This window comes from Sciurus vulgaris (assembly GCF_902686455.1).
Source record: "Sciurus vulgaris genome assembly, chromosome: 2".
NCBI classification, from domain to species: Eukaryota; Metazoa; Chordata; class Mammalia; order Rodentia; family Sciuridae; genus Sciurus; species Sciurus vulgaris.
In genome coordinates, this window is record NC_136462.1 from 142135798 (window position 1) to 142149918 (window position 14121).

A 14121-nucleotide genomic window follows, 5' to 3' on the forward strand; every position below is an offset into this window, starting at 1 on the left:
AAATCAGACTCAGAAAATCAAGTATCTATTTTCTTTCATGTGCAGAAGCTAGAGCAAACTGAGGAAAAAAAGGGGGCAGGTGGGTAGAATACCATAAAGGAAAGGTCAGTGGAGTACAAGAAGAAAAATCAAGGGAGAGGCAGGAGGAAAGGAGAGGAAACAGGTAATGATTTTGACAAAATTAAACTATGTGCATGTATAAATATACCACAGTGAATTCCACCTTTATGTATATATCTATAAAGCACAACAGCAGTGGAAGGGAAATGGAGGGAGGAGGGGAGGCAAAGAGGCATTGAGGACAAAAAGTGGAGCAAATTAAATTTCATGCTTCCATGACTATGTCAAAATAAGCCCAATTTAGCCGGGTGTGGTGGCACACTTCTGTAATCCCAGCAGCTTGGGAGGGTGAGGCAGGAGGACTGAGATCAAAGCCAGCATCAGCAAAAGAAAGGCACTGAGCAACTCAATGAGACCTTATCTTTAAATAAAATACAAAAAAAGGCTGGGGATGTGGCTCAGTAGTGTAGTGCCCTGAGTTCAATCTCCCATATCCTCCCTCAAAGAGAAGAAAAAAAAAGGGCCAACTTGCTCGGCATGGAGGCACAAGCCTGTCATCCCAGCGACTCAGGAGGCTGAAGCAGAAGGATCACAAGTTCAAAGCCAGCCTCAGCAACTTAGTGAGATCCTAAGCAACTTAGGGCCTGTTTCAAAATAAAAAATAACAAGGTCTGGAAATGGCTCAGAGGTTCAATCCTTGGTACACCACCCCGGCCTCAAAAAAAAAAAAAAAAAAAAGCACCAACTTATGATGTATAACTATTATGTACCAAAGAAAGGATTAAAGAAAAAAAGGGATGTGGGGAGGAGGAAACTATTTGATGGAAATATCTCCAAAATAAACTGAGATGAGCCTAATGCAATGTGCACACACCTATAATCCCAGTGGTTCTGAAGGCTGAAACAGGAGCCAGCCTCAACAACTTTAAAGTCCCTGAGCAACTTGGCAAAACCCTGTCTCAAAATATGTGGCTCAATGGTTAATTGCCCCTGGGTTCAATCCCTGGTACCAAGAAATATATAAAAATTTAAAAAATACTGAAAAGGAAAAAGCAAGGAACAGAGCAGTATGCACACTGCACTACCCCTGTATTTAAGAGAGAAAACACATTATCTATATATAACACACACACATATATATATATCTATATCTATACATATGTTTTTCTAAATTTTTCAAGAGACAAACTGGTGATATGTGATTTACATTTTTGAGCCATGTTTATTAATTCAAAATAATTACAAAGAAAAAAACATGATAAACCTAAAGTTACTTTTGGATGCTATAAAAACACATACTTTTATTTATTTTTTGACAATGCTGAGAAAGAAGCCCCATGGCCCCAAGAGCTACACCCCCATCCCTAAAACCACATATTCAGAGTACTATTCAAACCACTCAAGATATTTCTTTACCAAAAAAAAAAAATATATATATATATATATACTATATCTAAATTATTTTTAATTTATCTTCATTGAAGTACAGCAAAGGTTATTAAAAGGGAAAGGAGGAGAAAGCACCCTCAAGGAAGACAGTGGATCCTCTCAGAGGAGAGCAATCAAATTCTACTAATTTCAAAAAGAACCCCCCAAAAAAGGCAATTCCAAAATACAAATAACTTATTTATTTACTTAATAAATAATAGGCAACACTGCAAAGCAGACACCTCACTAACAAGCACTCTGAGTAAGGAACTATTCAATTAATTATCCAAACCACCTCATTACTAGTACTCCACTTTGCAAATTAGAGAGTTGAGGTGACTGAACTCAGAAAGTCTTTAACCAAAATTTCAGGTAACTGGTTGCCTCTGGCATCTGAACCACAGCTCAGCAAAGCCTCCAAAGGGCAGGTGGCCCTAACTAGGGTAGTCTGGAGAACTAGAATGACAACACCTTCATTTCTATGAGGTATTATTCAACGATGACTATTTTAGAGCTCTTCTTACAAGCATCCCTACACATCTAAAAAATTAAAAAATAAAACTTTCTGATACCTAAGAGAAAACGTACTTCACAGATGTTCAATTATTTAAAAATTCTACATGTATGAACATTTCAGTGTAACAAATGTTTACAATTGTCATCCAATATTTTATTTATTTCAATTAATTCTCTAAGTTCTTTACATTTGCAGCAACATGAGAATATATGTATGTATATCCAAACAATTAATGATGTTTATGGTCTAGAACACTCCTTATTTGCAACCAAAATACAGGCTTTGTCCCTCAGGTCTTTTATCATTCAACCCCATTTAAACTTTCTGTACAAAATAACAAAAACCATTCCATCTTATTTATTACTCTATACCTTTTATAAATCAACTTCATTTGTGTGTAGATCTGTGGGATCTTAGAACACTGAGCTCACGCAAAGGCAGCTCAGAATGCACACCTCAAACCATGAGGCAAGCCCTTCAGCAACAGAAATTCCAGACATCAATACCAGAGTCTGAAGATTCACTAAAGATTATCTGTTGACTTACCCTCGCTGGCATTTTCTTTCAGCTGTTCTTCATATTCCTGCATTGCTGACACACAGCTGTTGTGAATCAGTTCACCCAGGCGTTTTAGGTCTGCCACCGATTTATCCACAAGCTCAGCATCGCGTGCTATACACTCCAGTCTAAGGAAGGACAAATGTGGACACTTTTCTAAATGTCACAAGAAACCAGTAGGTCTCATATAAGCTTGCTCCTACAAAGACACTTTTCTCTGCTTTCCTTCATGGATCATTCTATGGCTCCAATAACAACTGTTGCACATAAACCAAGGGCTAACTCACTCATTTTCCATCTTAAAGAACTGTGCCTTAGAATATTTCACAAAACCAAAGTAATTCCAAAAATCTAAAAGAGGTTTCAAGACTTACTTTATTAAACAAATGGGCTGTTACTGTTAGTACGTGCCATGCCTAAAGACTATTTGCACTAGTTTGCATCTTTGTATTCATTTTCCCTTCTCCACTCTACTTTCACTCATTGCAGTGTTCCTAGAAGCACAGTAGAGCTAACTTCTCCAATGTATTCAGTTCATCTCTAAGTTGTAGGAAGCACATGAACACAATAGCTAAAAATTAGGATGTCAAAACAAACCAAACCTACTTTATCCAGGGGTGGGTAGTTGTTAAGGTAACTAGTTCAAAGATAAACACCTCTAGAGGTCAGCCAAATCCAGGAAAGATGTGCCTGACATTTGCAGTTTTGCTGTGACTCACTGCTATAGATCACTGCTTCCTTCCAAATGGAAAGGACACAAACTTGGAATTTTCACCAGAACAGTTTCAGGAGTAAGAGAGGAGAAACTGACATAAGCTTTAAATTGGTGCATTATTTATAGGATAAACTGCTGGTTTTATAAAAAGCAAAATACTGAACTACTTGAAATACGTCTTCTGTTAAAAGCCAACTTCTAAAATCATATTTTGAATGCTTACAGTGTAGTATCAACAGTCAACCATTTTGTAAGTTACAACTGGCAAGGTGATACAAGTTCTATTTTTAATCCTCATGACACCCTGTTTAAAAGTACAAGATTACTAAGTCAAAAGACATTACTAAATCTAAGAACTAGAACATAAATAACCTATTCTTGTCATCTATATATGTCTAAAATCTCTTTTGGAAACTACTTAGCTGTTTTAAATTTATTCATATTATCTCCCTAAGGTATAAATCTGAATGGTCTGTCTCTATCATCTTGACATCTCCCATAAAGGACATGCACCTGATATGTCAATGCTTATGAAAGAATGTTTCCAGGGGAAAAAAGTTCCCAGCATTAGTATTAAAAGGAAAATATTATTAAAAAAAAATCTGCTATATAATAAAACTGAAAAAAAGGATAAAGAACTATTACTAAGCTTACCGTTCAAGAGGGAGACCAAATTTCTTATAAGCCTTGATGAACCTAAGATATGATCAATAAAACAAATTAAAAATCAGAAACCATAGTTATCTTAATGCTAACACATCCTGTAATGAAATATGAGCCATCAAACTATTAAAAATAGATTGACCAGGACCAATCCTTGCAACAACCACTAAATGAATATATGTTGAGCATCTTTGAAAACAGTCAACTTAAAGATTCAACTTTATTTTCAGTGACTGATCATGAAACTGCTTTGAGATAAAACAGAGAACTGAGAATTTAGAAGAGTTTATGAGGTTCAATAGGTAATGAATGATTCAACCACCACAAATCTACTGTGATAAAACCCCAATATCATTCATTGGCCTATTTAAGTCCACTAGTTTTACTTTCAATTCCATAAGGCAATTTTTCATGATTTTCTGTTCAATGACAAAGTCATAACACTTAAAGGACTATCTCTAATACTTCTTGAAATTAGGCAGAATAAAATATTTGACTTATAACTTCTTTGGCCAAACTATTTTGAAATTCTAGTCACTATTGCCCAACCTTGTCTCCAACCATAAATCCAATCTCCTTCCACAGTCAGTACCTTAAACCATGCTATATACAGCCTGTGCTAACACCTTCTCCCCATTTGCAATGCTTACCACACTGGCATGTTCACTAAAAAGCAAGATGTCACAATACATCAAGGACATCATTGCAATATGCCAAATTACTATGACAATATGGTATGTAACAGTGTAAGGAGAGTGCTAAGAAAAATGGAAACAGAGGATGTGACAACTAAAGAAAACAGCATGGAATATAATAACTAAGAAATATTAAAGGAAGAACATGGATACAAGGATTAGGGAAGTATTAAATATGAAAGCAAACCTGAGGATTACGCCTCAACTCTATACTTCTCCTAGCTGATAAATATTGAAAATAATGGTTTGAGATGTACTGGGAAAATAACATGGGGGCTGGGTGTGTACACAGCTCAGTGGTAATGTCCTTACCTAGTATTCTCAAGGCCCTGGGGTTTGATCCCCAGCACCACAAAATGATAATGAGGATAAATAATAATAATACCAGGGGGGAAAAAAGCTCCCAGCATTAGTATTAAAAGGAAAATATTACCAAAAGAAAAAAAAAAAAAAGAATACAGAGGTGGAGAAGCATTTCCAACATAGCAGAGTAAGGAACTCAAGAAAACTGTTCCTCCATAAAAATAACAAGAACACCAGCAAAAACTTAAAAAACTATCAGAAATGTTCATAGTTAAGAGGCATCCGTTTAAGAAAATGGCTGCGCCTGTTAATGCACATCAAGCTGCCGAGTACGGTGGTGCACACCTGTGATCCCAGCAGCTTGGGAGGCTGAGGCAGGAGGATCTCTAGTTCAAAGACAGCCTCAGCAACTTAGTGAGGCCCCAAGCACATCAGCAAGACCCTGACTCTCAATAAACTATTAAAAAAAAAGGGGGGGGTGGGGGATGTGGCTCAATGTTTAAGCATCCCTGAGTTCAGTCCCTGATATCCCAAAAAAAAAAAAAAAAAAAAAAAAAAAAAGCAAGCTTTCTATCAACTGCTCTATTCCTAGCTCCTCCTATTAGTTCCAGCACAGTCTCGAAAACCAACACTTGCAACTACAATGGTTATGCTAACCTATGACATAGCAGCCACTGGAGAGGAAGAACAGGACTGGAATGTCATAAAAACCCTATCCCTTGCATACAGAGCTACTTGACCTGACTAAGCACCTTGAAGTTTCATTCAAAGAAAAGTTTTTCTTTGAGGTAACTTAGGACTCTTTCTGCACAGCCCTGTCCACAGTTCATTGGTCAAAAGCAATTATTTGCACAGGTTCAACATTACAGGGGTCTAGGGCAACATAACCAGTTAGAGTAACAAGAGGTTAATCAAAAACTGAATATTGAAAACTGAGGGGAAAATTGCCCATACAGCACTCTGAAAAGCTATGATAGTCTCAAGAATCAAGATCTGTGTGCATGTCAAGAAAGATCTCATAAGGTCCTAATCTCTCAATTCTGGCTAACTTTGATGACCTGCACGTGCAGGAACTGAAGATTAAGGCAGAGTTGTAAACTGCCTCCCAGAGCACTGAAACATGCCGACACACACTAAGTCCTTCAACTAAGGTAGGCAGATCTTAACTCAAAGAAGTAAAGGAAAGCTCTGCCCAATCATTAACTAACTTCTCAGTTAAAGGAACAGACTTCAAAAAACATGGCAAACAAAGATGTTAATCTGCTATTACAAATATGTACAAGAAGAAAAGTAATGCACACCCAAATAAAGCTGGGTATAGTGGTGCACACCTATAATGCCAGAGACCCATGAGACTTAAAGATAGGAAGATCACAAGTTCATGGCCAGCCTCAGCAACTTAACAAGACCCTGTCTCAAAAAAGACTGAGGATGTAGCTCAGTGGTAAAATGCCCCTGGGTTTAATCCCCATTATCTATCCCTGTTCCACCACACAAAAAATTTAAAAATAAAAAATAAAAAGTAATGTATCACCGAAGAGAATGTCTGAATAGAATATAGGAAAAAAAAGAGAGTCAAATAGAAATCCTGCAGTTGAAAAGTACAGTAATTAATTTTTTTCAAAAAATCACTAAAGAGGCTCAAGAGCAGAAGACAAACATTAAATAATAGCCCAAGTCCACATGAATAAATGAATACCTGAATAAATAAAAACAGTATAAATGTAGTTCTGTTTGTAATTTTTTTTGTCTCTGATCAGATGTATTTAGGAAACTGTGTTGAGCTGTATATAAGGTTCATATCTGTAATTCCAACTATTTGAAAGGCTGAGGCAGGAGGATTCCAAGTTGGAGACTAACCTCGACAACTTAGTGAGATCACATCTCTCCAAAAAAAATTGTTTTAAAGAGCAGTGGATTTAGCTCAGTGGTATAGCACTTACTTAGGATGTACAAGGCCTGGGGTTCAATCCCCAGTTCTATAGGAGGAAAAAATAAACTGTGGATGAGTTTATAATACATAAAAATAATTTTTGTGACAACAGCACAAAGGATAAAGTTAGATCAAAGTGTTTTATAGGCCACTGAGATAAAATGTTTAAGTCAACATGTTATTTTTAATCTCCAGTGAAACCACAAAGAAAATAACTAAAAAGGGAAAAATTATTTTTAGAAAAAGTAATTAAAAATATCTATCAGAACAAACTAATGGCGAAATAAAGGGGGGAAAATGACATTGAGAAAATGAAGAGCAAGATGCAGATGTAAATCCTACTTTATCAGTAACTGCATTTAATGTAAATGAATCAGACTCCAATCAAAAGTGACTGGCAGGGACTGGGGATATAGCTCAGTTGGTAGAGCGCTTGCCTCAAATACACAAGGCCATGGGTTCAATCCCCCAAAAAAGAGAGAGATTGACAGAAAAAAAGACTTTTTTAAATAATACACCAATATGCTGCCTACAAGAAACAAGAAATTAGATTCAAAGAGACAGGTTGTAAGGAAAAAGCGAAAAACTATACCATCTTTTTGTGTTTCAAACACCCAAGAAGATTCAGTGGCTATATAATTTCAGGGTAAAAAGCAGACCTTAATATAAAAATTGTTAATAGAGACAAAGGACTATTTATAATGATGAAAAGGCCAATCTATCAAGAAAACATACCAATTTAAAAAATATATGCTCCTAACCATAGGGTCCCAAAACACGTGAAGCAAAAACGGATAGAACAAACAAGCAATACGAGAACCATGAAAAACTCAACACTCTATTTTCTTTGTGTGTGTGTGTGTGTGTGTGTGTTGATGGGGACTGAACCCAGGGCCTTCTGCTTGACAGGCAAGCACTCTACGAACTGAACTATATTCCCATCCCAACACTATTTTCAATAACAGAAAAAGTAGTCAAAAAAAATTCACTGAGGAATGAGAGACTTGAACAGTAAACAAGATAAAGCTAACAAATGTCTACGTAACATTCCACCCAACAGCACAAAGTACATTCTTCTGAAAATAATACTGAATATAAGGATTAAAGAAGAGGTGGAGTATACACACAAGATTGGTTACAAAGTCGAAATTTTTAAGATGATAAGCGTGTGGACATGTTATGTTCTAATCTGCCTAGATTTATATATTTTTACAATTTTTCCTAGTAAATTTAATAAAGAATAGGTGAAATATTTAGGAGGAAACAAAAACTACACAGTTTTAAGTATAATGCTATTAAAAGACCATTTAATATAATTACAATACTAATTGGGCCATAAAGTTAATTATCATCATAATTTCTATTTCCTTCAGGCTTTAAAACTAGCATGAATGAGGCTGGGCTGTGGCTCAGTGGAAAAGTGCTTGCCTCGCATGTGTGGGGAGCACTGGGTTCAATCCTCACACCACATACATAAATAAAATAAAGGTACTATGTTCATCTATAACTAAAAAAATCTTGTTTCAAAAAAGCTTTAAAAAAAAAAGCTAGCAAGAAAACTGGGGGGGAAATGATTTGGAAGTGGCAACTTTTGATCAGTTTTTTGGGGGGGGCAGACAGGTATAAATGTGAAATAAGCACAAATATGGAAAGATGTCTAAACTGATTTTAAGTGGGGCAAAAAAAAAAGCTGCAGAACAATAGGTTTGTGTATATTAATAAACCAAACAAACCAAATCACCACCAATCCTGATAATCAGTACTAATACTGATCAGATTGGTATTAGAGGTAGGGGTAACAGAGGAGAGACTTAGTAAAGGTAGACTTAATTGTACCATTTTTATATTTTACATTTCTATTACTTCTGTTTTGTATACAGATACATATGTCTGAGATTGTGTATGTGGACAAACCCAATTGAACCTTCTTCATGAAAATGCACTGAATAACCACAGAACAGGAGGGAAACAGAAAAGAGATGAGCAACAAACCTAAGAAATCTCAAGTGAGAAAAACTTTGCAGCAGGAAGAATCATCCTGAAGATTTGGAACATGGCTCAAGTTTCTCTGCCTGTTTTCTAAGTATTAGCCTCTGCCTATTCTGTCATAAATTCAGGAATCCAATCAGCCAAATATCATAGCATATTCTTCCATACAAGCTGAAGTAAGAATGCAGGGTCTACTAACCTTCGGATCTCCGCATCAGTAAATCCCTCCACAAGATCTTTCCGCACACTTCGGGGACGCCCTCTGCGCTTTGGCTTCTTGTCGTCATCAGAATCATCTGTCTCACTCTCAGAAGCAGAAGATCTCTGGGCCTGCCTCTTAGACTCTGTGTCAGAATCACTGTCATTTGTCTGAGCCTGAGAAATAAGGCAAGATCACACTTTACCAAGTATCAGAGTCAAGAGATGAAAAGACTAAGATCAGCCCATCTTAATTCTTTAATACTCAGAACTTCCCAACATATCAGACAACTCAATTTTCCTTTAACAAATAAGGAGGCAAGCTGAGCACCATGATGCATGCCTGCAATCCCACTCAGGAGGTTGAGGCAGTAGAAGTTTGGGATCAGCCTCAGCAACTTAGCAAGGCCCTAAGCAACTCAATGAGAAACTGACTCAAAACAAAAAAAAATTGTTTAAAGGGCTGGGGATGTACCTCAGAGGCAAAGTGCCCCTGGGTTCCACCCCAATACCATTAAAAAAAAAAGGAGGTATATGTCATCTAAAGATAGAAATATAGCTTGGGATAGACACGGTTTCAGAGACATTACAATATGATGAGATAAAAATGGACTAAATATAATGGAGTAGGGGCTGGGGATATAGCTCAGTTGACAGAGTGCTTGCCTTGCAAGCACAAGGCCCTGGATTCAATTCCCAGCACTGCCAAAATTAAAAAAAAAAAAAAAAAAAAAAATATATATATATATATATATAAAATGGATTAAAAATATTTGGATATTTTTATAATATCTACTATATATAATATCCAATATAATATGGGTTCATTTTTGCTTCTTTGTGCTTTTGTCTTCTTTGTAAAACGAAAAAATACTATATATACATAAGGTCTATACTATAGACCCTATGACAAAGAGTTTTCACATGAATCGAATGAATCAATAAATGAAAATACATTAAAAACTATGCCTGCCACTTGATAAATGTTCAATGTTTAAACTATGGTGGTGGACAAATAGAAGTTTGCCATCTCCAACAAAATGATTAATAAAATTTGTTTTCGCTACATCAATCTTGCTACAAAAATCAAATAAGATGGGGCTTGTTATAAGCTGTACAACCTATGAATGTTCCTTGGTTTTAGTTATGTAATCATTTACTAAGTATTTATACCACGTGCTGTGAACATTTAAAGACAAAAATAAGATTTGGCTCTCCAAAAGTTGAAGGCAGAAGCGATTATATCTGAACTGTTACAATTACTAGTTCTTATCTCTAAGGTAAAATGTAAACATCTGTCAAACTCAGATCCTGTAAAGCAATTTCACAAAAATCTAAAATTCCAAAGACTTAACTCAAATGTCTCTGTTTGTGAATTCTATGCATTTCCCATTTTCCTGTGCTACATTTCCCATTCTAGAACTGTTCTGCGGGTCTGTGTGTCAGGTAAACAAAGCAAGGCCTCTTCTTTGAATAACCTGCACTTAACAGTCTATACAGTACAAGAAATACTTTTATATCTTTCATCTCACTTGATCACCTTTTTAGTGGAACTACGAATTCGAGGCAGCATATAAATTTCTTCTAGTTCCTTCTGCCTCTCTTCCTCCTCTACTTTTTTCCTTTGCTCCTCTGGAATGATCTCATCCCAGTCTTTGTGAGGACGTTCTTCCAGCTCTTCTTCATCTTCCATAGTCGCAAAGTTGGCAACCTGAAAACAAATGAACAACCCATTGTCTACCTGACATTTCTCTACTTTCAAACACCATTTGCCAAGACATCGACTTACTCAGTACTTTTAATTTAAATAAGACACTGTGAGAACCAGAACTCCTATAAGACTACATAATCAGATAATTTATACTAATCTTATATTTCCCCCCAAATCAACTTGTCAAACCCACAAGGGTCATTAGAAATTTTACTGAAAATTAGGAAAAAATAGAAAAGATATAAACTTTTAAAAGTTTAACTAAAGACTATTAAATTCCATACATTTTCTAATAAATTTAACACTAATCAAATAATTTGGATTTAATTACAAATGAATACCTAATACTAATCCATGATGAACTTACATTACTATAAATTGCTATTCAATGGAGTTCATCTAAAAACAATGCATTATACTCAAAGCACTCATTACCATCTAGTCAACTAGTTGCCTTATTGACATTTATCAAAACCAAACTGTAAAGGCAGGTCATGATTATATATGCTCAAAAGTCTACTGTGGTCTAAGGAATAAAAGTGAAAATGTATAAAATGGAACAACCCTAAACAAACCTAGAAGTATACTCTGTTTCATATCAAACATTATTTAATATTCAATATATATGTGTACTGAAAGAGTAAATACCCAGAAAGAAAACCACCTCAAAGTATGCATGCATTTCCCAGAACCAGACTGGGGCTACAGAGAAATATCAATCGACTCTGGGCAGTCTCTGGGCAGTGGTGTGCAGGCCTCAGGCCTGGGTTCTACTTTTACTTTTATTATTTTTTTTTTTTAATGTGGTGCTCAGAATCAAACTCAGTGCCTCTCATGTGCTAGGTAAGTCTGTACCACTGAGCTACAATCCCAGTTCTCCACATTCTTTTAATGACTTCTTCCTAGCCTTTAAGACTATCGTGAAGTTAAAAGAGCTTCTGGAGGTTCCACTCAATTTCATGACTTCTGGCCAAAATTAACTCTTTAATTTTCAATAAGGACACGATGAATTTATAATTCCAAGATAAAACAAGAGGTATGTGGGACTATTCAAAAATAAATCTTCTGACCATTCTCTCAAATTAAGGATCCAGCTGAAAAACAAATGCAATGGGCTTGTCTCCTTATGAAAGGGACCCTGGAGAGCTCTCTAGTCTCTCATTCTCTCTCTCTGCCCGGTGAGAAGATGACATGGAGCACTCCAACCCAAAAGACACTCCTCTCCAGAACCCAGCCATGTTGACACTCTCATCTCAGAAGCCTTCAAAATTGTGAGACAAATTTCTGCTGTTTATATCAACTGCTCAGTCTATAGTATTTTGTTATTGTAGTCAAACTGACTTAAGACAAATAACAATAATCCATCTCTGTCCTTTTCCATGGCGTCCTCTACATCCTAAAGTGCATGAACTCAAATCCTGAGCTCTTGTCCCAAAACTCTTCCCTTGTTCCTCCACGAAGACAACTTCCACAGATGGCCAACCATGGAGTACATCACACAGTAGTGCTTGCTTCCAAATCCTCACCACTCCTCCCATGAGTCTAATGGGCCTACTGCACTTAACCATCACAGGTCTCTCTTGCTCCTCTATCCTGTGTGGAATCAACCCATGGTTAATCCTTTCAACTATATTCTCATTTCCATCTAGGAAACCTTTGCCATTTTTATTTTCTATGCTTCTCAAGCCAATCTCTAACTTAGGACAGCCAGCTGATCCAATTTCTCTGATCACAAGTACTAATGAAGAAAGTCATTTGATCCTGCTAACTAGCTCCACAGAAAAACCATATAAGTCCTATCATCTAGATTCAGCTGACTCCCTATCAAGTTCCTCCCCACACTCGCCCACAACTGTCCCAAATCTTTTCCATCTCTCAGCAAATATCTCACTTACTTTATTGGTAATTAAAGTCACAAACTAACTTCCCATATCTTCTCTTCTTTTCCCAAAGATGAATTTTTCCTTTTCTTTCCAAGGCCAAATTCTCTACCTGGAATTTTGACTGTACCCTCTTCTGCCTACTCTGGAGGAATGTGTCATCTGGTCATCTTTTCTTAGAACCTTCAATACTTTCCTATTTTCAAGTTCTTCTGTCAACCTAGCAACATGGTAACGTCTTTCAAAAAAATCTTGCCTCCCTAATCCTTCTATCTTCATAAATTACTGCCCCTGAGTTTTTTGGTAATACCAATGATGCTCAGTATGCCACCCTGTTTATCTGATGCCCAACTTCCACATTTAGCCTTCATTTAATTTTGTTACAACAAACACCATTAACCATCTCTACATAACAGGAACTACCAAGCCTCCCAACTGTCACCAGCTACGTAGCATCTGATTCCATTTGTGTTCCTCAGATCCCTCCATACTCTGGTTTTATACCCATCCCACTGACACGTGCTTAGCCCTCTTTATCATCATATTCTCCTTTGCACAAAGACTCCAGGCAGGCAGCCCACTTCAGTGGTTACCTTTATGGGGAGGACAGGAGATTACATTTACAACATACTTATAAATCATAATGATACTGAGGATAAACAAAGTGCCTAGAACAAAGAAAATGCCCAAAGACATGAGTAAATATTACATAATGAATCAATATGCAAGATTCATTTCCCAGTAAAATCTTCATACCTTAAACTGTGACAGAAGCTCATCTGTCGCACTTGTTGACACTTCATTCTCTCTGGTTTCAGCTAAGCGTAGAATTTCATCTATATCCATTTCCTAAAAGAACAGAAAGAAATAGTTATTTAAAGTAAAAAAAAAAAAAAAAAAAAAAAAGAAGCGAGAGTCTTCAACATTTACTGAAAATGTTAAATGTAATAAACCAACTTTCTTTTCTGAAATCCTATTTATTTTACAATCTCAATCCTATGACTTTTATATCTAATGTTTTAAACTATGCAAATGATAAGGCTAAACTCAAGAAACCACAGGAAAAATTGGGGGGAAAAAAGACAGAATCGAAAAAGTATTCATTCATTTATTCCTGTTCAATTTAGTAAAAGCACTGGGTTTTGTAAAGAAAGAAAAAGAAACTATGTCCCTTCAAATACTTTATAAGTCTCTAACAGACTCAGACTCTGCTTCCCAAAATATTTAGATTCTCACAAATGATCTACTCAACAAAAATTTTCTTCATTGTTAAGTACCTGAGGTTCTGACTCCTCCCCTTCAAGTTCCTTAAAGAGATCCTCTGCTCCAAATTTCAAAATCGCTGTCAGCTCTTCTTTATTAAAAGGATTAGAGCTATAGAAGTAAAATGAAGTTACAATCTCTTATGAATGTCAAATAAGCACTAAGGAGATGTACTTCTATCATTTAAACAGGGGTTAAATAACTGGGG

The 14121-nt window shown here is 36.2% G+C and overlaps 1 protein-coding gene across 5 annotated transcripts in view; it reads right to left on the reverse strand.

Moving 5' to 3' along the window:
• The window catches only part of CHD2 (chromodomain helicase DNA binding protein 2), a gene marked incomplete at its 3' end in the record, with an annotated part of 120447 nt that overhangs the window by 37243 nt on the left and 69083 nt on the right, over window positions 1-14121 (reverse strand). For all 5 annotated transcript variants that reach the window (XM_079127368.1, XM_079127366.1, XM_079127365.1 and 2 more), the window contains 6 exons: window positions 13928-14024; window positions 13407-13499; window positions 10600-10770; window positions 9061-9236; window positions 3933-3974; window positions 2552-2691 (listed from right to left, as the gene is read on the reverse strand). In XM_079127368.1, the coding sequence (XP_078983494.1) occupies window positions 2552-2691; window positions 3933-3974; window positions 9061-9236; window positions 10600-10770; window positions 13407-13499; window positions 13928-14024 (719 nt within the window). The remainder of the gene's footprint in view (window positions 1-2551; window positions 2692-3932; window positions 3975-9060; window positions 9237-10599; window positions 10771-13406; window positions 13500-13927; window positions 14025-14121) is intronic.